We start from the raw sequence: 26,480 nt of genomic DNA on the forward strand, positions 1-26,480 counted from the left end.
ATAATCTGTGAGGATTACTCTGGCACCATTATTTCTAGGATGTCATTCCAGATGTCACACATACTTCTATCCACTGAATTCAGTCACAAAATTACTGCACATTTCTCTGTTGCCCAATATTCCATGTGCCCATTTATGTCATCCAAACAAGGCAGGAAAAAAAAAAAACTTTGAAAAAGTAAATGTAAAGAATAAACAAGAGATAGAAAAAGCATCTAGCACATGGGAGTTTACATCTTCCGCAGAATTTTATTTTTTTCCACAGAAGAAATCAATGGAGTTACAAACAATCTTTATTTTATTTTTTTAACTTTTAGGTTGTCTTAAAGCACAGAATGCTTGCAAAGACCAAGACTACAAACTGTAGAACAAGAGGGGGTTGTCTTTATAAATGATTCAGTACTCTGTGTCACAGTGGTCTTGCAAAATAGGTATGTGCAATTTGTATACATGGAGTATGATTAAGATAGTTATTGTTTCTTTTGAATTTCCATTCCTGATATTTGTTTTTTTGGTGCTCAAAAGGTAGCAATGCAGTTAATCTCCTTAAAGATGGAACGTCACTGGAAATATGTTTATTTTTACATGCAAGACAACAAAAGCATGGCACTTGCTCTGCAAGAAACATACACCAAGTATTTGCACTGAAAAAGATTATGAAACCAGTAGCACGGAAACCCAGCTGATCCCTGCAGATGTGGTTATAGCCTGATATGCAGGTTTGCCTTCTTTGCAGAGAACAGCATGTTACAAGACAACTGTGTAACAGGTTTGTCAGAAAATAGCAGATAAATCTCAGTAAATCCAGATGATGCATGAAACTTGGAAGATTACTGACTTGAAAAATAAGCTAACAATTCTATGAGCCATCATAGAATCACAGAATGGTTTGGGTTGGAAGGGACCTTAAAGATCACCCAGTTCCAACCTCCCCTGCCATGGGCAGGGACACCTCCCACCAGACCAGGTTGCCCAAAGCCCCATCCAGCCTGGCCTTGAGCACCTCCAGGGATGGGGCATCCACAGCTTCTCTGGGCAGCCTGTGCCAGGGCCTCACCACCCTCTGAGTAAAGAATTTCTTCTTAATGTCTAATCTGAATCTCCCCCCTTTTACTTTTAAGCCATAAATCCTTGTTCTATCACTCTACCCGCTGACAAAGAGTCCCTCCCCAGATACGATTATTCTCACCCCAATTTACATTTTAAGTGAAGTCTAGCAAATTCTTTATATATATAGAACTACATTATATAGTATCTTAACCAAAACTCTGAAAGATTCTAGTTTGAAACCTGCACTAAAATGCAAGTGCCTTAATTGTTGCCAGATATACTTCAAAAGTTTAAAAACTTAATCACTATTTTCCCCTTCTACTTAGAATATTCCTGATATGAAGAATGAGAGTTCACCTTTTCCAAACAATTGCAAATTCAGCTTGAAATGTTAACATGATTTGCCTTTAAAATTGATCTGTCTGTATCAGTGATTACACTTATGGATTATTTCTTAAATGAAATCGGATCTTTCACTCTAGCCCTTTCAGTGCCATGAACCCAGCATTTTCACCAAATTAGCTTTGTGCCTACACATGTGTAGCATAATAGCAATATTTGCAAGAAAGACATTTATTCAACCTAAAGTAAACATAAAGGTAGGCTTCCATGCAGGCCCAGAGATGAAAGCTCAATAACATGCAAAAAACATGTCACTAGTTTTTGTTAGTTGTCATTTGAATACATGGACTAACAGCAAAATAAGCAGACAGTCTCTCCTTGTTCTGAGCAATCTGAAATGTTTCATGACTTTTATTTCTGGTACTTCAAAACAGGCATGAACTAGTTGTACACTGAGAGGTCAAGGAGGCACCAAATCCCTCCAATTAACTTTCACTAATGAGACAATACATATTTGCAGGACACAGCAGCGGATGTGTACTACTTACAAACCCCTTTTTATTGTGCTTACATTTGTCCTGCCATGAGATTTGGTTTGCTCTGAAACTCTGGAGATTTATAACCATCATTGTTTTCACAAGAACCAACAGGTAAACATTCTTACTCACAAACACATGGTCAATAAGTCTCAGTAATCTGGCTAAATCTGGAGAAAGATGTCCCATTTTGGCCCCCATCCCTCTGTTTTCTAATAGACCACTGGACAACATAAGGTCTGTTGGATTGATCCACTTTACACAAGGCACACTATGGTTCAGCATACTTGGTGTCACAGAGACCGACTATGTTTTGGCCATGGGACAGATTTTTTCCTCATACACACACACAAAAACCACATGACAGCAATGCCCTGTCTTCCAGCATGTTCATGCAAACAACTCACACATTAGTGAAAACTCTGGCTTTGACTTTCATTCCAGATATGCTTTTGATGATTTAACTGAATATTTTAATTCTACAAAACTTTTTTTTTCCCACAACAAAAGTTTTGGTCACACATAAAAAACTAAGTTCTATTCCTAATTTCTGTAGCTCTTCCAGGATTTATTTCATGAATTCACACTCATATGAAAGATGATCAGTGGCACCTGTGTACCGTAAAACAGCCAGTGTGAATGAATACTGCCCTTACTCCTGACCTTGTGTTTCACTACCTGAAAATGAAGACGCACTTAATGAAATTAATTCTATGCATCTAGATAATCCCAATCAAAACCTTTACATAATATTGTTTACTCTGAAAACTGTTTCCAAGCTAGTTCTTAAAGATGACTGCAGAAACTATGCAAGACAAAGAAGTTCTTAACAGGCTGGTGCACATCTAAGATGGTTTCGCTGCCCCCTAGAGACATTTTGGGGAAGAAAATAAAAAGTACATTGATAGCTGGCACTATGTGGATTACAGGTGTATCAAATGGGCAAGTTTTGAAGGCAAATATTGACTTCATCTCATCAATACAGATGAATTCAAACTTCTGTATCAATTAGGTAACTCAGATATAAACAACAGTGCAGAAAGAACAGCAGAGAGTGAACAACCTGCCTGTGCCCTGCAGCGCGGTCCTTCGCAGCCACCCTGCACAGAAAGCTGTCCCTAGCTGTCCAGAACACAGGGTGGGTTATTGTAGGAGTAAGTCATTGCTCTCACACAGACACATGCAAGACTACTTAGTTCCACCAACTCGTATTTGTGTGAGAAAACACTTTGCTACAAAATGTCATATATTTTTATTTACTTAACACTGGTAAATGAATTAAACCTGGAAGTCACAAATCACTTTCTTTCTCTTATTAGCAAACTCTATTTTGTCTCTTCTTCCGTCTCATCAAGAGTGTAGAAGTGAATGCACAACGCTGATAGTCCCACTGAAGATGTGTCCTCAGTCCCACTTGTAAAACTGGAGGTACATGTATGTGTTGAGTGAAGTCACCAAAATTATTTACACAGAAGATGATCTAATTCTCCAACCTTAAGTAATGAACCCTCCCATGACAGCTTCATGAGATGGCTCTTTATTAGCTATTTCCATTATGGCACATTTTAGAAAACTGAATGGAAAGTTCTTTATCCCTATTGCATAGAGATCCCTCAGAAACTATTTTTTTTTTTTTTAACATTGGAAAGGAAAAGTTTCATAATTTATCACCTTTTCACTACTCTTGCACATTATGTTTATGACAAGAAAGTAACTTTTTCATTACAAAGTAATGTATTGATTCAAAACCAAATGCATTGTCTAGGTCACCGACTTACATTAGGTCCTTATATGAATAGATGTAAGATCATAAAGGCAGCTCCTCCAGTTTTCTTCTTCTAGCTTATTCCTCATTAAGTAGGTAGTCTTTAGGACATTTCACATTATTTTAAAATTGAAAATTATCAGTGTTTCACATCTGTTGTTTCTGTAGAAAAATAAAATACTTCTAGTAGAATAAAATAATAAACAGTTTTTAAAAAAGCAACAAGTGCACTCTCTGGAATTCTACTAAAAGCTTTAAACACATTTCAGAAGCCTCAGACTGGACCATGAAAGGGGATGGCTAATAAAAAAAATCATATGAACGATTTTTTATGATTCTTCTGTTCCTTTGGAGAAAGTAAGTATTTTGATTTATGACAGGAAATCAGAAAAAAAAATATTCCCCATAACTTTTAGTTCTATGAACGTTTATCAATCCTCAATTACAATGATGCAATTTGAATAAACATTTATAAACAGTAGACAAGGTAACTCAGCAAAATATTATTCAAGATCCTAGTAATTTGAAAACAATTGTATTAGATATTAAAATACAAAAAAGATAAGCAGGACTAAAAGAAGGAAGTTCAGTACAATTGTTTTGTGATCTGGACAGTGTTAGCATCAGGTATGTATAGTCCCTGTATACTGCTAAGTGCCCAGCTGCAAATACGAGATGCCATTGCAGCAGTTGTAAAACAATACATGTGGTAGTCTCATGTTCATAAAAATCGAAAGCCATCTTTTAAACAAACAGCAGACATTCCAAAAGTCAACAAAATTGCTCTCCAAGGATACGACTGGAGCAGTCTGTAGTTCCAGCAGTTTAACATAAATCATTTAATCGAAAATCCTGTGAAGACTTGTTTTGGAAAGGAAACCTAACTTCATGTCACTTACACCCTTCCTTCAAATATAGCCCTTCTAAATTATTTTATCATCCCCATCATAAATATTTCTAATACTTGTTAGAATCCACTGAATTTTCTACTCATTCAAGAAAGTGTTCTCCATATCTGTATTTCTCATTATTCTGTTTAGAACATAAACAGCTTGTTCAAAAAGATAACATTCACATGACAGATACGAAGAAAATTATCTTCCATTTATGTATTTCACAGTGTGATACTATCAGCAGAGATTATTACTGTTAGCTCCCTTTCCAAATTTAGAAGTATTTTATTTATTTTAACACTGATAAATACAATATGCTATCTGTACTTCTTTGTAGAAGTACATTGGATTTTTTTTTGCAATTGCCAATAAAAGCACCATACAAGAATGTAGTCCCCACTTTGCTTTGACTATGCAAGTCTTTTAGGCTCTCAAAGAATAAATTAATTTTAATCCCTTCATCCCCAAATATTCTAAGTTCTACTTATAGTAAAGAAAGTGATACTGAGGATCATACATTCACATGCCATTGCATGAATGGCATTTCATAACATTTACAACTACATATTCTTGTTAAACAATACTATATGGAAAGTTCAGCCTTGAGACTGAGATAGAATGTAGACAGCATGTAGAATATGTGTTCGGAAAGCTTTAGAATTCTTTTTCTTCTCCTAAGAAGCAGATCACAGTATTGTACAGCCTCAAATTTACCCGTGCCTCAAACAATGCAGGCAGAAAACATTTTTGCTCTGCCTAGAAGGATACTACAGGACTTTAGCCTCCACAAAATCTTGTGACTATAAAGAAACCAAGGGTCTCAGAGATGCCAGCACAAGGACCCCATGTTCTCAGCGCAGGAGCACTGCAGCCACAGTGCATCTGGCCCAGACATGAAGGAATACTTGGCATCTTCCTTAGCAGTTCACATTTCAAATATAGCAGTGGTACCAGCAGCTCCCAAAGGAGTTTTCTATAGGCTTCATCAGGTCTGGTACCTTCTCAGAGACCCTTCAGGTCAGCCAAAGAGTAAAGACAGGACTTAATTATTGTTACGACTTTCTTTTTTAGCAAAGCTTAAAGATCTTATTATGTTATGCATAACATTTTCTTTAACAATACTAAAGCGACCTCAGTCTAATTTTAAAGTATTTGAAAGTCAACTAATGTATGCCTGTTAATTGCATCATAAAATAGGTATAAAAGCACTCATAGGACTAAGTATCTATCTGTCTGTAGGAGACAGCCTAGAACTTCTCATATTCAGATAAATTACTAAAACCAGTATCATGCTGGCAAAAAGGTGTGCACAGCATACAGCAGAAAAGTCTTGGCCTTGCTATGCTCTAAAGAACTGACAAATAGAGATTTTGTAAGTACATTAGTTTTCTCTGAGTACAACTTGTAATCATTTACTTTAAGGCAGTGCGTTAAAGAGGGGAAAAGCAAATACCCATGCCTTTCTGTGAAAGACAGACATTCCCTAAGGGAATTACAATGTTAGCTTCCTCTTGCTCCCAGTTTTTTACTATACATTTTCCTTCTCTTCCAGCTTCTGATTGATTCTCTCAAATATATACACTGAGTTTCATCATACTCAATTTTGGGGGTCAATTTTGCTTCCATTTTGTAAACTTTGCAAAACTTTTTTAACTCACCTGAGATGGTCTCATTCTTTGCAATACCAGCAACCACAGTGATGATCTTTAACAAAAATTCCATTACTTGTTTCATGTATAATGTACAGAAAATACATTTTCCTGATTTTTATAGTAGAAATGCTGTCAAGACGTAAGAATATATTATGCATAGCTATGACAACAGTATTTTCCTCCCAACCATATAGGAAGGTAACACAAAATAATATGGAAAGCAATGCTAATTACTACCTATTTTTCATCAACATATCAATGACTAGAAGTTGGTCAAGAAGAATGCCTCTCATGTTCAGAACTTCACTTTTCTGTCTCTATTGCACACACAGAAACTGCTTTGTTCAGCTTACTTCTCTTTGTCTTCTTTACACAAGAAAAAAGATGACTGGGCAAATAATATTAAATACTTATTAGGACAGACAATCCTCAGACTAAATGTAAAAACTCCATAAAATGATTACAAATTCCCACAACATTTATTTTTACAAGACCGTGATTTTTAGTGTGGTACCATAGCCAAATTGTAATTGGAGTAATTACAGCCTACTTAAATTCTCCATCTAAATCAGCAGGAAATGGCTTTCTTCCATTCTGAACAAATGAGTATTACTGGTATGTCCTGTCAAACCTCTGCAAAAATGTAAAAGTGTCTCAAAACAATTCTAAAACTTGGAATAGTGTTATGCTATCATTTTGGAAATGTGCCCAAATCAGAATACAGCCTTGAAGAGGTCCAAGGCTGTACTTCTTTCAGGGACATAATTACAGCATGATCAGTATCCTTTTGTTACTGCAGGGAGAAATAGGTCTTAATTCCAAAGAGGAATCAACTGCAACCAACTCCCATACAGAAAATAAAACCGTACAGATGCAACAAATTCTTTCAACCACCATCCCTATACCTGTTGCTTCAATGAAGAAAAAAGTGCCACAAGTTTTTAGTGCTCCATTAAGTTCTGTTAAAGATCTCAGCACATTAATCACATGTAGAGGAGAATATTCATAAATACACACTCCCTTACTAATGTATTTTAATAGATGTCATCCATTACCTTGAAAAATGCACTATGTTCTAGATTTAAAACTGTCCACCCAAAAATCCTGATGTGACTGTTTTGGCTAGTCTTTTGTCTGCCTCCATCCAGACTTTTTTTTGATCACATAAACACTAAATATGCTTCCAGTGCGTTACACCCAGGCAAAAAGAAGCTGTCAAAGACTAGTACATCTCCCAACCTCAAAATTTACCACATAAAATGCTGCCCTTGTTATGCATTTGCCCTCCAAGAAATAAGTCATTCTCTCTTCTAAAATATCCCTCTTTTGAAAAAAGAAGACCTTCTTCAAGTTTTCCAGGACACATAGTTTGGGAAATAGAAGCCAAAGATGAAAAGCTTCAAGACTACAGAGCACACTGCTTCCTCCTTATCCCTTCAGCTTACAACAAGCACTGACAATCCAACTGGGCTTTTAATTCTCTAAGGGGAAAAAAAAAATACTACAGCAAAGCACTGATCACACTTCAAATACTCGTCATCTTTCTCACTTCTCAAATTAATGCAAGTCTTCTATATTAGAAGGAAAATTGTAACAAGAGGAAAATACCAAAGGGACTTGACACCAAGTGTAGCTGCATACTCTATAAAACAGCGTCTCTTACAGTACTACAAAACAAGCACTGTAAAATGTTTGCTTAAGTCCTTAGAAGCATATTGTGCCATATTAAGAATCATCACTATTTGCACAAATGAAGGTGAATTATGACAAATGGATAAGTCCTTGAATCTAAATATTTTCTTGTTAATAGTATTAATACTTAATCAGTATTAACACAGAATTTAATCAAGCACAGAAAGATGCTTTATAACAGCTACCATGAATACTTGAGTACATAAAATGAGCTTACATAAATTTAGAATAAAACGTAACTCAAATTCAGTTCGCATCACATGTAAATGTAAATTACAAAAATTCACAGTATTTATAAACTGTGCTGATTCAAAACATTACAAGGCAAAATGTTCAGCAGTTTATTGTTATTATTAATTTTCCCAAAAAAGCTCCAATAAGGTATGAAAAATTCCCAACAAAGATAAACACCAGTCACTCCTTCTACACTGATAAGTAATCAGTGTGAGTTGGGCAGTCCTGAGACAATCCTAGAATCAAAAGATGTTTTTCTCATAGCAGACAATTTTGACAAATGTTGACAGTTTCATACAAGAAAGCAAAAATGATCAAAAAATGGCAGAAAAAAAACAATCTCCTATAATAAAAAACACATGTAAAGTCAAGCCTGAGAGACAACAGCAATTTACCAGGGCGAAGCCACTATTTTGATGCATTTTTATCTGTTGCACAAAGTTTACAAGACTCTAGAGTACAGAACTCCAATTCATATAACTTATAAAGAAAAAATTGTTTCTTTCAGGGTCGAAAATATGGATGCTTGTGTTTTGAAGTTATAAAAAAAATACAGTAACAAAAGAGAGACTGTCTAACAATCCATCTGGAAACAAAACAAAATTATTCAATGGAGCTTTCCATCTCTCCTCTTCCAATTCTGCCCCCATGCATACCAACCACAGACTGAAGTACAATCAAGAAAAAAGGAATCACAGAGTCCTTGTAACATTAACACCTGCTTTTTGGGGGACTCACAGGATCGTACTGTGATCACCAATCGATCAACAGGAAATCAGGACAGCACAGCTGTTTCCTTATTCCCTTCAGAGGAAAGAAAATAACTGAGTTCATGAGCAGAAGTAAGGAGAGGCTCTAGACCCCAAAGGCCTCTGGCATCCATGCTGACACAAAGTCTTCCCAGTTATAAATTAACTGTTTAGACTTAAAACCCACAAGTCTCATATTTCTGCCGCTCTGCTTATTCTCAACCAAATCTATTCTAGACTGTTTTGTAACTATTGTCTTAAGATCAGACGAACTTAAATCACACAAGTCTGCAAGTTACTTTTCTGTCTGAAACTTTTCATTGGGGTCTTTTAACTCTAGTTTCCAGTTACTGCACTTTATCAAGACAGTTGTAGCGTTACTCAAATATTTTTATACATATTTTATACTTACATATTAAAATATATGTATTGTATAGGTATACTTATATATAAACTAATACTATAATGTTACTAGAAATTAATACAGTCAACAAACAAAGTGAAAACTGAGAAACACTGAGAAAGATAGGCTGAAGTAAAATCTGTTTCTGCACATTGTTTTCACCTTTGCATGCCTGCAAAATTTACAGATCTAAAGCAAGTATTTCACTAGACAAGACACCAACTGCCCTTTGGAGAGAGATAATGGAAATAAATTATACTCAGTGCTCAGAATCCATAACTCTGAAATTTATGCAAGCAATTATGTAAAAAACGACAACAAAACACCACATATCTTATTGGCACATGTCAGATACCAAGTTACAGCAACGATGCAGCTGTTTTTTCTAAAACAATTTACATATATAGTGTCTTGTATTTTAGAGATTTCAAAGTGCAAAGCCTTACTAAGGTACAGCCTTCTTTGCTGGAGGACAACAGACAACAGGTACACAGCACACTAACACACAGATTAAAAAGAAACAAGTATTTTCTGTTTCGTTGCCGATAACTTGCTCTTAACTTCATAAGCTACCTCTACTACTGAAAGTCTCACCCTGTTCTGTCAAACATACCTATTGCCAAAAATATATTTGTTTTTAACACTTAAAAGATTTTTATGAATCTTCCCATAATTTCTCAATTATTAAACAAACAGTGCAATACTACCTAAATGTGAGTACTTATCATTTAGTTACTTTTTCCCATAGGACCTCATTCATTCCAGAAATATGAATGAATGAAGGAGTCTGCTACCACTTGGCACTAATTTGAGGTTTGAACGTGACTGCATTTAGGAATTCATATAGCACTCTCCACTGATATGGAAGAGATAATTATACCACAAACTGGAACAGTAGTGTATATATATAAGACTTTTGATTCATGTGAAATTAACAAAATCACATGACAAAAATTACTCAACAAAAGAGGTGTCAGAGGATGCCAACCTTTCACTGATGATGCAATAAAACAGATCTTGAATATTTAGTGTATTTATATCATAGCTTACTTGACCAATATGGTTAAATTTATCTTCGACACAACGAAATAATTCTGCTAATTCACTATGTGTGGGAAAGACCACTGCCAACACACTTAAATGAAGTGTAAATATATATTTTTTTAATTAAAATTTCAGAATCGAATTACGGCAGGCTAAACAAACGATGCTTTCTTCCAACTGCATAAAGTGATGTCTCCATAACAGACTATGGTACCAGAGGAAAATCTTTATTTGCATCAATTCTCACTTTCAAAAGAAAACCCTAGTAAGTTCTGGCATGAGTTAAAAGAAAAATCTAGGTATATAAAAACTAACCACAATTACTGTAGGTAATCTGATGAGCGTGACTTGTTTTTAAGCAAAATTCTCCGTGATTTTGCAACACATACAAAATGCTTTTGATTATTAGGAAGAACAATTTAGATACATTAAGTTTAGAAATCAATTTAATTCCTTAAGGCCCTGACAAGAAGACTATAAATCCCGGCATTCTACTGAAATATAACTTTTTTCGTTTAAGGACTGTTTATAGTTCTGGTGCTTTCAAATCTCATTTGTTGTTTAAAAAAATAAAATGGATGTAAACAAGTGAACACTGAAACAAAACAATTAATAATAAAGTGTGTGGAAAAGGTAAGTATGAATAGCCAGAGATTTCTGATGCAAAGTTTTTTGTAATATTTCTGTGAAATATTAGCAGACAGGAGGTTAAACTTTGCGTTTAATCAAGAGGATTTACCGTGATTTCAAGTTTACACTGACACTGTTTTATTTTAGTGTCATATACACTGAATTCCTTTGAGCATCTTGGAACTTTTACTCTGCCAAAGATTAAAGATACCTGCAGGACCCTGTTCCCAAGCCTGGTTGCTTCTCTATGTGTGGCTTCAATTACTCAGTGTTATATGCAGTTACAACCTTCAAAAGTGCTGACAGCAAAGCAAAAGATCATTTTCTCTAGGAAGAGAAATAGGGACAGATAGGGAGACCTGTGATGTAGAAGGGCATTCTGATGAGGCCCCAAAGAACAAACAGAATACCTGTGCAGAACAAGCATACTTTTTTGAGATTTACCACTTCCTAGCATATGCATGCACAAAGTTACCAGATATTAATAGATACTTTCAGACATTGTTCTTCTTAGTACTGAACCCAGATGCATGTCAATTTGAAAAAAAAGACAATACATAGGATTTACACAATCCACACTAACATGCTGGGCCCTGAAAAAGGCTGAAAATTATTTCACGCCCAAACTGAAAAAGAGGAAACACTTCCTTCAACATCAATACATTTAAGTACTTTTCAAGACGGTAACTGTTATTCTGATTATCTATGAGAAATGCATGTTTGATAAAACTTCTGGATAAAGTACTGTATTTTCAGATCTTACCATTAGGTAAAAACATTTAAACAAGCAGATCTGAGGTGGGAGAAAAGATGAAATCTGACAGAAAAGAAGTAGTGACTTCATTATGACATGACCCACAGCAACCAAAACCTGCTGATCTATGATGTTCTCAGGAATATTGGCTGACTCCGCAGTGCCATTACAGCCTGAAGTGAATGGGATTCCTGATACAGATACAAGTCATAAGTTAACTTAAGGCACTTATGACTTACAACATTCTCAAAGATAGCTTGGGATCTACCAACAGCTGGTTCCTAAGACAAAATGAGTCATGCATAGGGTACAGATGAGATCACAGGAGATGTGGCCCCACAATGTACAGTTTGATAATTAAGAAAATCAGTAAGCAGATCAGACAAAGCAATAAAAATCCTCAAGCATCAGAGTTTCCCACCACTCAGATCCCAGGGCGGGGGGGGGGGGGGGGGGGGGCAGATGGGGGAACACTAAACATTGCAAAGAATTATCATACAAGGTTAGGCTCCCTCTAGCAATCGGGTAACTTACTGATTAAGAAGTTTCTCTCGTTCTTTTCTCGTACTTTTTCAGTCAGCATTCTAAACTTTAATATTATATTTGACATGATTCAAGGTAAGAATTTACAGGAAAAGCAAAAAGATGAACACCTGGCCAGAACTGAAGATGAACTGGAAAGAAATTGCTGAGACATCTGAGAATTGTTTTTTTGGGGATTAGACTTGTATTTGTGTAATAAGACATATCAGTTTTGTCCACTACCAAATGGTTCAGAATAGCATTAGCAAAACTGTTTTTTCCAGGATTTATATCATCGCTGCTACAAAAAAAGCACAAAAACCATCACACAACATCCACTACCATGATACAATCAATCCATGAAGGTCTAGAGAAAGAAGATCAAACTATTAAACTTCTAGCTAAGCAGAAAGGCATTTATCAACTCACTATCTACGATATCTAAGTTAGGCTGTTTCTGGTTTTCTCCTTACTTTTAATATACAAGAAAAGAGCCTAGATTTGCTCGAACAAACCAGCCTGGCATTTATTTAAAAGCAAACAAACACACAGAAAAAACACCCCTCATCTACACCTGTACATTTTCTCAGAGCAATTTTGGCATAATGATTTTCGCTAGACTCAAGTCTACCTCTACCTCTTCTTTCTTGACAAAAATTCTACACGTGCACTAGGAAACAAGAGAACTAAACTATTTATATAAAATATTTATTTGTATAGTTCTTTTATACCATGGAAAAAAGACAAGAAAAGGAGTAAATGAAATATGGTAACTGATGATGAATTTCGGTTGAGACTCATATGTTGTAAAAACATGAGTATTTTTCAATGAAAATAATTGTGTTTGTTGAATAACCATTAGGAAAAAAAATACAGAAAAACTTTATTTCGAATAACAGCCATGCTTCACCTGAAAATTCAATCATAAAGGAAAAAGCATACTAACAAATTAAGAGTTTACTCACAGTGTTAAAACATTAAAGACAAACAAAATACTTACATTATCTTCCTCTTCTGTATCATCATCATCACTATCCTTGAACCCAGGTGGAAGCGGTGGCCCAATGAATTCTTCGTCATCGTCATCATCACCACCACCAACTGGACCTTGAACAGAAGTCTGGGATTGCATGGAAGGACCAGTTAACTCTTCATCTGAGCTGTCTTCACTTTCACTGCTATCTGTGTCTCTGCATGTAAAATTTAAAAATATATATATATCTGTATTTTAAGAAATTGGCACTTCCACATGAATTTCAGGTCAGAGATGTTCAGCACTGACATAAATTTGCAAGCACTGAAATTAGGAGCAAAACGTAAACTCATTTTTATTAACATAATGTAGGCCCACCATCATCTTGAAAGCATAAAAAAAGCTTTAAACAAAAAAGGAATAACATAGCATCAGATAATTAAAAAAAAAGGCAGAATACAAAAAGAAAAAGTTAGATGGAATGTAAAAGTAACAGTGCCACACCACTAATATGAGTTTAAAATACTTAGATATGTTTATATCTAAAATACTTAGAAGCCAGCAGTACACACTGATACACAGCATCTCCAAGCCGCCGCTACAGGTTGCAGCATACCCAAACACTCTGCACCTCCCTCAGCATAGTGGAACTCAAAAGAGTAACGATCCAGGCTCACCACCAGAGCGAGAACACAAAGCATGGCACTTGCTTTTTAATGCTGGTAAAGAAGTACAGGGAATCAAGTACTGTCAGCCAAATATTTCATGTACAGTAACCTGTTACATGTCTAGATTCTAAAAGTTGTGTTTAAATTATCATTTCACTGATGTCTAAATCAATTGTTTTAAACACATTGCTTTTGGCATTGGAAAATTTCTGGAAAGAAAGTAGAACTATTTATTCCACGTTCATTCAGTTCATTCGAAATAAATGGGCTCCCTCTGCTGGTAGTTATCAAGTAGGCGGTATTTTAACTGGTACAAGGTCTAAAAGGGGTAAGCACAATTTTTTACTTTTTTCCTAGGCTACAGTGTATGACTCGAGTGATACTTTGCAATGGAAGTCAGCTGTTCCTTTCTGATCCGGTCAGATAAACTCAAGTTGCAAGACATGCTTTGGGAACTTACATTTTAAGAGAGAGTATGTGAATTTAAAATTGAGCCGACTGCAAAAGATACTTAATAATGGAAAGCAAAAGAAACTACAGAGGTGTTTCCTTCTTTCTTTTTCTTAAAAGTCTAGGTTATCATTTTAAAACTATAATGAAAACAAACAAGCTCAAGAACATAATAAAGCACTAACGAAAGAGATTCTGAAGTGTGTGATTGTGACAGAACACACAACCTCCCTAAAACATCTGTACACCAAGCAGGTAATAGGTTATACAGCAAATATTTGTCTTGGATAAGCAAATGGAATTCTATTTTAGGAAGAAATCAAAACACACTAAAACCAACGTGAATTAGGTCCTCGGATGTCACAGTGATGAGAAGGGCTTGCATGCCTGAAAGCTTGTCTAATTTTTCCAACTATATTTACTAGCCTAATAAAAGATATTACATCTACATACAAACTTTGTTTTGCATAGTGATGAGAGACATTTAAAGACCTAGGTCAGGATATGACCGTACAATAAATCTAACTCAAATAAAATGAGCTTCTTTCACTCTATAGCAATGGGACAATCAATGTCCTTTTACCGTAAGAAAGCTTTTCCAGTATCTGAGGAACACATTTGGGTCCTTCAAAATGCTTCAAGTTCAAGTAACCAAAGTTCAAAGTTCAAGTAACCAAACAAAGTTCAAGTAACCAAAATGAACTATTTTATAAGACTGAATCATAGAATATCAAAGTTGGAAGGGACCCAACAAGGATCATCAAGTCCAACTGCTGGATCCCAAAAGGACCACCCAAAAAAATCAGACCCTATGTCTGAGAGTGTTGTCCAAAGGCTTCTTGAACTCCAGCAGCTGGGTGCCATGACCACTGCCCTGGGGAGCCTGTCCCAGTGCCCGAGCACCCTCTGGGTGCAGAACCTTTCCCTAACCCCCAGCCTGACCCTCCCCTGTCCCAGCTCCATGCCGTTCCCTCGGGTCCTGTCGCTGTCCCCAGAGAGCAGAGCTCAGCGCCTGCCCCTCCGCTCCCCTCGTGAGGGAGCTGCAGGCCGCCATGAGGCCTCCCCTCAGCCTGCTCTGCTCTGGGCTGAACAAACCCAGGGACCTCAGCTTCTCCTCATACATCTTTCCCTACAGACTTTCCACCATCTTTGTAGCCCTCCTTTGGACACTCTCTAACAGTTTTATGTCCTTTTGATATTGCGGCACCCAAACCTGCACACAGTACTGGAGGTGAGGCTGCACCAGCACAGAGCAGAGCAGGACAATCCCTTCCCTTGGCCATCCAGCAATGCCGTGCCTGATGCACCGCAGGGTGCAGCTGGCCCTCCTTGCTGCCAGGGCACACTGCTGGCTCATCTTCAGCTTGCTGCTGACCAGAAGCCCCAGATCCCTTTCCGTGGGGCTGATCTCCAGCCCCTCACCCCCCAGTACAAGCCAGGGTTGTCGCCTTCCCAGATGCAGAATCCATCACTGGCTCTTGTTAAACTTCATACCATTGGTGATTGCCCAGGTCTCTGATTTGTCCAGATCTCTCGGCAAGGCCTTACCACCCTGTGTGTGACAGAGTTGATCTGAAAAACTGACACGTTCCCAGACTAGCAAACCACATAACTTTTCCCTAAAAGCCAAAAAAATTATTTTGGAATGGAACAAAACATACCATGTAGCTGCCAGTTAAAGTGTATATAACACAATGACTGAAGGAGGCCCTTCCAATCCCAGAGTCCCAGACTTTTACATCTTTCTATAGACACTCAAGAACAATACCCAGCTTCCTCCCTAATTGCCTAACCCTATAGTTTCGTTATTTACTAGGTAGAATCAATGCATTCAAACACTTCAGCATTTTGAGAGGCTATGCAATAATTCTTCATATTAAATGATCAGAAATTCAGTGCTGTTTTTCACCACGCTCCAAGCTTGGCAGAGACAACCAAGGATTCCAGCTACAGCTGCTAGTTTACTCTGTTCCAACAGGAAAGGCAGTCAAACACGAGAACAGCCCAACACAGACAGGCCAAAAGCCCATCTAGCTGAGTAACATTTGTCAGACAGTGACAAGGGGTTCTGGCAGAAACGACAAAACAAGAGAGCAGACATATCATGGCATTTGTTTCAACTTTCAGCTATACAGTCTTCCTCTACCAGATGCTGCTAAAGGAACCCCTTTCCCACAAATCAGAGGCATATAAGGAACTGTTTTTTGCTTTCTCTCATTACTTCCTCAATAAGTAAAACATGCTGTTAAGAGGAAAACAGAAAGCTGGAATAGAGTACATATGGCACACAAAGTAACGAAAAACATCCTGAGAGCTGTGTATGTGGGCATTACCCCGATCCGCCCCATGCATTCTCTCACCTCACATCATCTACTGTAATTTCTTAGACTTTTTCATATACTAGCAGATGCTAATTGTGGATATTGTGGACGCTCCATCCCTGGAAGTGCTCAAGGACAGGTTGGATGAGGCTTTGAGCAATCTGGTCTGGTGGGAGGTGTTCCTGCCCATGGCAGGGGGGCTGAGACCAGGTGATCTTTAAGGTCCTTTCCAATCCAAACCATCCTGACTCTATGCTTTTCTTTGACAAAGTGTAAATACTATTGTTCTTATGCATATTTGTGTAAATACTGTAACTATTGCAAACAGTTCTCTGAAGCAAATTAATTCAAAAAGCAAAAAGAATCACTAGAATCACCTTTTTGTATTAAACAACCCCTTGTCAACAATTGTAAAATTAGTAAGAGAGCTACTAAGATAGATGAATGTACTTGGAATTTAAAGAAAAAAAGTAGTGTTGCCATTTTCAGAGAAAATAATAAGTTGTAAATTCAATTTATAGTAACTAAAATCTACATCATAAAAAAAAATAATACCCTTGAGTCCTACAATTCAGATTTCAACAGTCAGTTGAAGGATTATCCCACTGAATTTAGACTGAGGCACAATGGTGTGTCTCCTTCACTAGCTTTATGTTTTAAGCAGTAAGTTCTAAACTGAGTGCCATAATTTACAAGGAAATATAATACTGCAAGTTAACATGTTCAGCTTCCAGTTCTGTGAGCTTTTCATGCCAGTCCTCAGTTAAAAACAAACAAACAAAACAAAATAAAAAAACACTTATTATAAACAGGACCTTAGTGAGTTACCAGAGCCTCCTTTGTAACTCATAATGCTGATAGGTAATTACTACTTTCTTTTATCCAAAGAGCCTAGAGTACTCTTCTCTCAAATCCTTTAGTGAAATGATAGAAAATGCTCTATATCACCTGCCTACTACTTATTTTAATTGAATCCTTATATTGAAGTCACCCGTATATACAAAGCACACAATCCCATTGCATCTAATTCTTGTCAGTCTCTATTGTTTCACTAGGAAGAGCATCAAAAGTGAATGGGAGCACATACTTTTCCTTTGTCCGTAAGACATAACACAGATCTATAGGGAAGTATGTTGTGTAACCAGTTATTTCAGTGCGAGTCCACAGCTCATTTGAGCTTTCCATAAATCAACAAGCAAAGAAGAAATTTTAGAACAGAAATTTGTTTGGTCTGCAATGCTACAGGCTTGTCTGTAAAAACCTACCACATACAATCAGCCTAGGAGACACATAAGAGTATACCAGAGTAGCTTACAGCTTGTAAGACTTCTGTAGACAGAAAGCCCTACAACTTTAAAGTATACTGATGTCAACAAACCCTGTCACACAAAGGAGTGATGTGGCCTCTGTTACACGTTGCTACTTTTGATTTTGCAGGACTGAAGAATCTAAATAGTCAAACCAGTAACATCTGCTATTTGTCAATGACATGCAGACTTTGAAAAGTTGTGGAGTAAATTTCAGACTGAAATCAAGTCAGAATATTTATTCAGCCATACCACTACTCCATGCAGTGTGCACACAGTCTCTCTACCTAACTTTGCTATTCTTTTGCAGGCTTGAACAAGTATATCCTACTTACGGGTGGGAATTTTGGTTGCTAATAAAGTCAGCACCTGTATGCTCTATATTTGACCATATATTTTCAAAAAATATACAGATAACATTGCTGTTTAAAAAAAAAAAAAAAAAGCATGCCAAACAGGGTTATGTATTAAAGAACTATTAAAATTAACTATTAAATATACACAATTGCAATATTTACAAATACTGACACATCCAAGAAAGTACAGATAAATAACAGCATTTCCACTCTAACACTTCAGATAGCATAGGCATGTTCACACAAGTTAAGAAATTATCATTCCCCCACCCACCCTCACCCCACAAAAAAAAAAGAAAAAAAATAACACCCCAACCAAAAAAAGCCCTTTCAGATAAAAAAGTTGCTAAATGACACCTCCCACCATAACTAAGTACCTTGGTTTTAATGCAGACCCAACTCCTGTTGCGCTTGAGGCTGAAGCTGATGAATCAGTGTGTCGACTTTTAAGTTCTTTTTCAGCCTGTTCTTCCTTTTCTCTTTCTCGAGCCTCTGAGTATGGAGAATACATAAGTGACAAATAATTAAGATTTTTTTTAAAAGATACAATTAGATGCCTGCTGAGGACAGTAAAACAACTTTCTTCATTTTCAGATCTATACAAAATGACAGAATAGAAAAGTTTGGGTTGGAAGGGACCTTAAAGATCATTTAATTCCACCATCCCCCAGCCAGGGGAAGGGATGTCACCTGCTAGACCAGGTTGCCCAGGGCCCCATCCAACCTGGCCTTGAAATCCTCCAGCAATGGGGCATCCACTGCTTCTGTGGGCAACCCATTCCAGTGCCTCACCACCCTCACAGGAAACATTTTTTTCCTAATATCTAATCTATATCTACTCTCTTGTAGTTTAAAGCCATTACTCCTCGTCCTATCACTCCACTCCCTGACAAAGAGTCCCTCTCCTGCTTTCCTGTAGGCCCCCTTTAAGAACAGAAAGGCTGCAATGAGGTCTCCCAGGAGCCTTCTCTTCTCCAGGATGAACAACCCCAACTCCCTCAGCCTGTCTTCACAAAAAAGGTGCTCCAGCCCTTTGATCTTCTTTGTGGCCCTCTTCTGGGCTCACTCAACAGGTCCATGAGCTTATGTTGGAGGTCCCATAGCTAGGTTCAGGACTCCAGGTGGGGTCTCACAAGAGCAGAGTGGATGGAAAGAATCATCTCCCTTGACCTGCTGGCCACGCTGCTTTTGATGCAGCCCAGGACACGGTTGGCTTTCTGGGCTGCATGCACGCATTGCTGGCTCATGTTAAGCTTCTCATCAGTCAACACCCCCAGTTCCTTCTCCTCAGAGCTGCTTTCAATCCATTCTCTGGCCAGCCTGTCTTTGTGCTTGGGATTGCCCCAGCTCAGGTGCAGGACCTGGTTCACATGGGCCCATGTCTCAAGCCTGCCCAGGTCCCTCTGGATGGCATCCCTTCCCTCCAGCGTGTTGACTGCACTACACAGCTTGGTGTCATTGGCAACTTGCTGAGGATGCACTCAATCCCAATGTCCATGTCAACAACAAGGACATTAAACAATGCCAGTTCCAATATTGACTCCTGAGGAACACCGCTTATTCCTGAACTCCGCATGGACACTGAGCTGTTGACCAAAACTCTTTGAGTGCGACCATCCAGCCAGTTCCTTACGCGCCAAATGGTCCATCCATCAAATCCATGGCTCTCCAATTCAGAGACAATGATATCGTGTGGTACAGGGTCAAATGCTTTGCACAAGTCCAGGTAGATGATGTCAGTTCTTCTTCTTCTATCCACCAATGCTGTAACCCCATCATATAGGGCCACTTAACTTTCCCTGCAGCAGCCCATACACTGCTGTGCTCTGCTCGCGTAGCTAGAACAGCAGTGGTATCACACCAGTGTTGTGTCTGCTGCTGAGCAATACTGGCACAGCATCAGGACTCCCTCCAAGCCCCCCAGAGCCAGCAGGCTTGGGGTGGGCAAGAGGTGCAGAGGGGACATCACCAGGGCAGCTAACCTAAACGGACCAAAGGGATATTCCATACCATATGATGTCACACTCAGCAATAAAAGGTGGTAAAGGGGAAGGAGAGGGGGGACTCTCATTATAAAAACATCTGCCCTCCCAAACAAACGCTACGCTTATTGAGGCTGTGCTTCCTGGGGCATGGCCAAACATTGCTCATTGACGGGAAGTAGAGAGCAATTTCTTTTCTCTCTCCGGGCTTCTGTGCAGCCTTTGCTTTTTTTTTTTTTTCTTCCATCTTCCTTTTCCCTTTACTTAAATTATCCTTATCTCAACCTGTGAGTTTTGGTGTTTTTTTTTTTTCTTTCCAGCATTCTTTCATTTTCCTCTCTTCTTCTAAGGGGGGGAATGAGAGAGATGTGGTGGAGCTCAGCTGCCCAGCAAGGTAAAAAAAAACACCACAAACACAAGTGTCTCCCTAAGGACCATCTTTGGAATAGTTTTTGCTTGGATATAGTCAGCAAAACATGCAATTTCCATCATTATTTACTCTCAAGCCACCACCTTGAAAACCCACCCACTCCCAGCACAACAGAAGAAAGAAAAACTTGCAGGCTGCTATATAATCTGCTGTATGTCATAGGACACATTTCATTTTTTATTCCGTGCTCTTTGGATTAAAGCTCTTTGTGTCCAGTTCCCTTTGAATTTTGGAAGGGAACTTCCAAAATTTCAAATAAAAGAGTCTTTTATGTGAATCCAACTTTTTGCTGTGTCCAAGTCCCATGCCACACAAGAGGAACCTTGTGCAGGCAGGCCTCTTGCATGCTCTAACATATGTAAATTAGTAACTTGCCTACTTATCCACCTCTGAGTGATTTAGGACTGTCCTTCTTCAGCAAAACCACATTTATCAGCTTTCTAAATATCCAGTGGGAGACACTTCACCCATCACCCCAACGCACAAAAAAACAAAACACATTTTACGATGCACTAACTGACAGCACCCACATTCCTTACCCAAGACCTTCCTGCTCCTTTCCACGGCGGTCCTTCTTGTCTGCTCAAACATGGCTTCAAGATCAAAAGTGCGAGCTTTCTTCCCTAAAAAAAAAAAAAAAAAAAAAACGGAAAAGGGATTAAAAAGGAGACTGACTAAGGCTCGCCCTGGTGACAGGCAGTGCGGGAGCTGCAGGGGGGGATCCCAGGGCCGGGGGATCCCAGGGCTTGGGGGGGGAGCACCCCAGGGCCGCCATCCCCTCACAGCCCCCAGCCCACCCCAGGGACACCGCCGCCCCCCGCGGGACCCCCAGCCGTCCCCAGAAGCCCCCCGGGACTTACCGAAACCGGAGAAGCCCATGGTGGCCGCCAGCTCCGGGTCGGTCCCCGCCAACATCTCGGCGTCTGCAAAGAGAAAGAGGGGGGAAGGTAAAAGCGGTCAGCAGAGGGGCGCGGGGCCGGCGCTGCCCGGTCCCGTCCCGTTGCTCACCGCCCTCCGGCGGCTCCATGCCGCGGCCGGCCCGGAACCACAACAGCGCGGGGAGGAAGCCGCGGCGCCTGGCCACCGCCTCCCGCCGCTACGCCCCTGCTGTCCCCGCCCGGCGGAACGGCGTCAGCAGCGCGGGGACCGCCGGGATTTGGCGCGGAGAGGCGGGCGGGCAGCTCCCGGTACTGGTCCCGTACTGGTCCCGGTACTGGTCCCGGTCCCAGCCCGGCCCCGCTATGCCCGCCGCTATGAGCCCCGCCGCGCCCGCCGTGCACGAGGCGCTGGAGGCCGCGGGCCGCATCATCGACCGGCAGATCCAGGACGACCGCTGCTACCCGGACCTGTCCGAGCTGCTTGCCGTGCCGGCGCCTGGTGAGCGGCCGGCGGGGCCCGGGGGGCCGCGGGGAGGTGTCAGGGGAGCGGTTCGGTAGCCGGGGGGAGCGGGCCCGGGGCTGGCCCCTCGGCCACGCCGGTTTCCCGCTCCATGCTGCGGGGTCACAAGGCGCCCAGCGCCGCCCTCAGAGCCGCGGGCAGCACGGAAAGCTCCGAAATGCTGCCCCGAAATGCTTCCATTTCTCGGGAGCGCTGCGCCACGTGTAGTTGGGATAGTGCTACCCAAACACGCCTTTTGTCCTCCCTGGGGCTGCGAGCAGCCCGAGCTGTGGTGCCAGCTGTCCGGCCGGGGGGCTGTGAAGAGGAGTGTGGGAGCTCCGGGCGGCCTGGTCGGTGTGCTGCCAGCACATGCCTTCAGATAACAGCGGCTGTTTTCTGTCACGATACCATCCCAACCGTGGCCAAATTGTAGCTCCCTGTGTCATTCTGCAGTGGCATCCCATAAAGTAAAGTGGGAACATGGGAATTTTAGATTGGTACTGGGAATGCAAGTCAGGTTTTCTAAGTAAGCATGCTCCTGGCTTCTTTACCTTACGTATTTAATGCCTGGCCATACAATGGAAAAAAGGCTACAGAGTCCCATGGAGAAAATGGGGTAAAGAGTAGGCTGGGGGTGAGATGACTTATTCTAAGAGTTTGTTTGCAAATCTATTTTCACAGAGTAGGGAAAAAATCATGAAAAGATAGAAAAATAGATTTATTTTTTTCCTTAAGCATCTAATTCTTTATAGGAAGTCTAATTTTTGTGTGTGTGCGCTGTTCTTAATTGCAGGTAGCCCTACCGTTTCTGGTATGACAGATATGGATTATCCTTTGCAAGGTCCAGGTCTGCTGTCAATACCTAATCTTCCAGAGATCAGCTCAGTCCGCAGAGTCCCGCTTCCCCCAGAGCTAGTGGAGCAGTTTGGACGTATCCTAATGAAAAATAATGTGTTAGGTTGTGTACGTAATAATAATAGAAACAAACTTCTGCTCTCTCATAATCATTTTTCTCCACTAGTTCTGTCAGACTCCTAGAAATGAACCTTGGTATTGTTTATGTTCCCTTTTTAAGGGTCCAATAAGGTCAGTTTGTATAGAAGTGCTGGTGGAATTAGTTCCTGTATGAGGAACTTCAAATGTTTATGCTATATAGTTTGTGTGCTTCTGTGTGTAAAGCAATATTTTTTTTAAAATGTTCAAAGGAGATTTTGCTTTTGCTGGTCAAAATGCATTTAGTCCTTACATCAGCAATGCTTCAGATATGCAATGCAATTGTATGATGGGAGTATTTCCAGAAATCAGCAGAGCGTGGCTAACCATTGACAGTGACATTTTTATGTGGAACTATGAAGATGGGTACGTACAAACGCATTCCTGATGGTATTATATTGGAATTAAGTAATTATAGTAGTCGGAAATTGTTTACTTGTAGCACAGAGGAGTGCTATTCAGATGAAGTTATCTTGATTCATTTTAGGTTTTACTAAAGCTTTTAACTAATAAGTGTTTATGAAGTTTTAAAAGTTAGTAATAGTGCTCCCAAATTATGTAGAGATGAAAGAAGAGAAATTGCATTTGCTTAGGATTTGACATAGCTGATGTCCTGAAGTTGTTGCTGTATTATGGCTAGGGTTTTCATTATGCCCCAAAAGAGTAGTTATACACTGATTGCCTAACTAACCTAAGTAGATTTGGTAAGTACACTGATACATGTACAGCAGCCCGTCATTTCCACAATGATAAATAATATGACCTTGGTACCTTGGCTATATACTCTATTTTTAAAGTATTGTGATTGAAGCTTTCCTGTCTAAAGGATGCATAAAACTGAAAATAATTTCAACATCTTTTCAAATAGCAGTTTATAATTTCCAGGTTTGTTTCCTTATTTGTCTAATCCTGCTTTTTTAAGAATTATATTTTTGTAAGAATTTTCATAGGAATTGTTTTATAGAATTTGTTGAATTTCTTAAGATTAAAGTTAAGAGTGCTCCTCGGATAGCTCCTCTCCATACATTTACATTGTGTCATAAAGTTTAAAATACATTAATTAGATATATTCACCAGATAATGCCACACATAACAGCATTAAAGGTTAGGTACTATGGAGGAGGTAGAATTTTTTTATTTTTGCATTAGATGTTTTTTCATGTATGTTCCTCCCTTTAGGTGTTAATTGGTGTTGTAGGTGATGCTGTGTGTAATTCAGAGTAGAATGCATGAACTAACAAAATCCAAAAATATAAAATACTACAGTTTGATTTCAGGTTTGAAACTCAGCTATGGCTCTGTCATACCATTCAGCTGGACCTGTTTTCACCCATATCAAAAGGTGTAGATGGCTTCAGCATGTTCTAGTACATATTCACAATACTACAATAACTATTAATAATTTTTAAATATACGCTATCTGACTTTATTTTGTGAGTATGTGATAGTATGTAACAAATCTTATGCGGTTTTTTTTCCTTGTTCTTTGACAGGGGAGATCTAGCTTATTTTGATGGCCTCAGTGAAACTATCCTTGCTGTGGGTCTTGTAAAACCAAAGGGAGGTAAGGAGTGACCATGACTAGACTGCTAATGAATTTTCTGTATATGTTTTTTTATATCTGTGTTTTACATTTATATATGCAAGATAAATGGTTTGGCTTGTTTTTTAGAAATCTCACGAAATTAAATTACAAGCTAAAGATAGTGTTTAGCTTAACAATCATTTACTCTGAGCTTGCGTTTTTTGCAAGCTCATACATCATACTCTAACATTTGTACTGCTTATAAGTTGTCCCATTTGAGTGACAACTTCCTTGAGATCCTGATTTCTAGCACATGCAGTTCTTTTGATAGCTACTGCTTAGATAACATCAAAGTCAAAGTTGCAGTGGTAGTAAGATTGAATGTAAAAGAAATAAAAGAAAAAGAAAACAAGAATAAAATGTCATTTTTAAATTCTTCTATTTCATGAACTGGAAACTGAACTGCTGACTGATACTGTTTTGTAATTCTAGAGTTTCACAGGTTCTTAGGTCTTAAATATGACTGTTCCCTCTAACCATTCGCTATATCAACCTCATGAATACAGTGGATACAGTCATTGTGAGTCTGAGAGTTGACTGCAAACTAAAATCTAATTTTCTTTCGCACTTTAGGTATATTCCAGCCTCATGTACGACACTTACTTATTCTGGCAACTCCTGTGGATATTGTGATTTTAGGGCTCAGTTGCTCTAATATACAAGCAGGTAGTTCTCTCTTTTTTTTTCTCTTCCATTTAGGTAAATTAAAGAACATATTAGGGTAGTATTCTCAGTTGTGAATTAACAGCTATATAAATACACAATGGCTATTTCATTAATAGCTATTAAAAAAAAGGAAAGAAAGAAAAACAAGAACATGTCCTTGCTAATTTTTAAATCATGTTAGAAACATGGTAAAATAGTTCCCTTTTCTTAGTGTGTGCACCTGCTGTATCCAGGACTCCCATAGAAGGGTTGAGTAATATTATTCACTTGTTTGACATGAAAAGAACTTTTGAAAACAGATACTCCTGTTAATTAAACCACATGTTCAAGAGGGAAGGAAGAGATGGGTATGAATCTAGATAACAGATGATGAAAGCAGTTTGTTAACCTGATTGGCATTTATATTCTAATCCCAGAAAACAAGAACCTGATACCAAGTTTTTCATTCCATATATAGCAAGAGGAAACAGTATAGAATTGTTTTAAAAAAAAAAAAAAGAGAGGATTACAATCCTCTCATTTTGTTCTCTTTTTATCATGCTGTGAAAGAGAAATGCAGAAATTAGTTTCAGAATTATTGGGATTTAGAGAAGAACACAACTCACAGAAAATGTGACAAATGTACAAAGAATATTACAAAAATATTGTACTTCCATACTTTGAGATCTATAGAGTGTATTTGCTTTGTTTCTTTAAAAAACAGAAGATTGATTACTCTACAGTTCACTTACAAAAATAGCTTTTCCAGATCTTTTTTAGTACCTATAAAATCTCCTGTAATTTTTCATGTTTTCTGAAATGCTTCTAATCACAAGCCAATAATGTTTATAAATCTGTAACATTTCTAGAGCTTAAAAACTGAAAAGTTTTATTTATTTGTTAATTTAAGGTACTGGGTCACTCAATGACAGTATGTCTGGAGGAATGCAGCTGCTACCGGACCCTCTCTATTCACTCCCTACTGACAATACGTACATTTTGGCAATAACATCCACTGATAATGGACGTATCTTTTTGGCTGGAAAGGATGGCTGCTTGTATGAAGTAGCTTACCAGGTAATTATGGGTTACACACAGGCATTTAGATTTTTGTTTTCATAATTGTA

At 38.8% G+C, this 26,480-nt stretch overlaps 2 protein-coding genes across 2 annotated transcripts in view; one reads left to right on the forward strand and one right to left on the reverse strand.

The window, feature by feature from the left end:
- WDR70 (WD repeat domain 70) overlaps positions 1 to 21,895 on the reverse strand; it is a 138,404-nt gene extending 116,509 nt beyond the window's left edge. Inside the window, exons 1-5 of the mRNA XM_083818489.1 lie at positions 21,762 to 21,895; positions 21,614 to 21,676; positions 21,293 to 21,376; positions 18,719 to 18,833; positions 13,267 to 13,456 (exon numbers count right to left, since the gene is read on the reverse strand). Coding sequence (XP_083674615.1) covers positions 13,267 to 13,456; positions 18,719 to 18,833; positions 21,293 to 21,376; positions 21,614 to 21,676; positions 21,762 to 21,780 — 471 coding nt within the window. The 5' untranslated portion in view covers positions 21,781 to 21,895. The remainder of the gene's footprint in view (positions 1 to 13,266; positions 13,457 to 18,718; positions 18,834 to 21,292; positions 21,377 to 21,613; positions 21,677 to 21,761) is intronic.
- Positions 21,859 to 26,480, forward strand: part of NUP155 (nucleoporin 155) — a 30,201-nt gene continuing 25,579 nt past the window's right edge. Inside the window, exons 1-6 of the mRNA XM_083818457.1 lie at positions 21,859 to 22,130; positions 22,924 to 23,061; positions 23,393 to 23,489; positions 24,617 to 24,687; positions 25,282 to 25,374; positions 26,264 to 26,430. Coding sequence (XP_083674583.1) covers positions 21,995 to 22,130; positions 22,924 to 23,061; positions 23,393 to 23,489; positions 24,617 to 24,687; positions 25,282 to 25,374; positions 26,264 to 26,430 — 702 coding nt within the window. The 5' untranslated portion in view covers positions 21,859 to 21,994. The remainder of the gene's footprint in view (positions 22,131 to 22,923; positions 23,062 to 23,392; positions 23,490 to 24,616; positions 24,688 to 25,281; positions 25,375 to 26,263; positions 26,431 to 26,480) is intronic.

The sequence above is a fragment of the Anser anser genome (assembly GCF_964211835.1).
Source record: "Anser anser genome assembly, chromosome: Z".
In the NCBI taxonomy this organism is placed as follows: Eukaryota; Metazoa; Chordata; class Aves; order Anseriformes; family Anatidae; genus Anser; species Anser anser.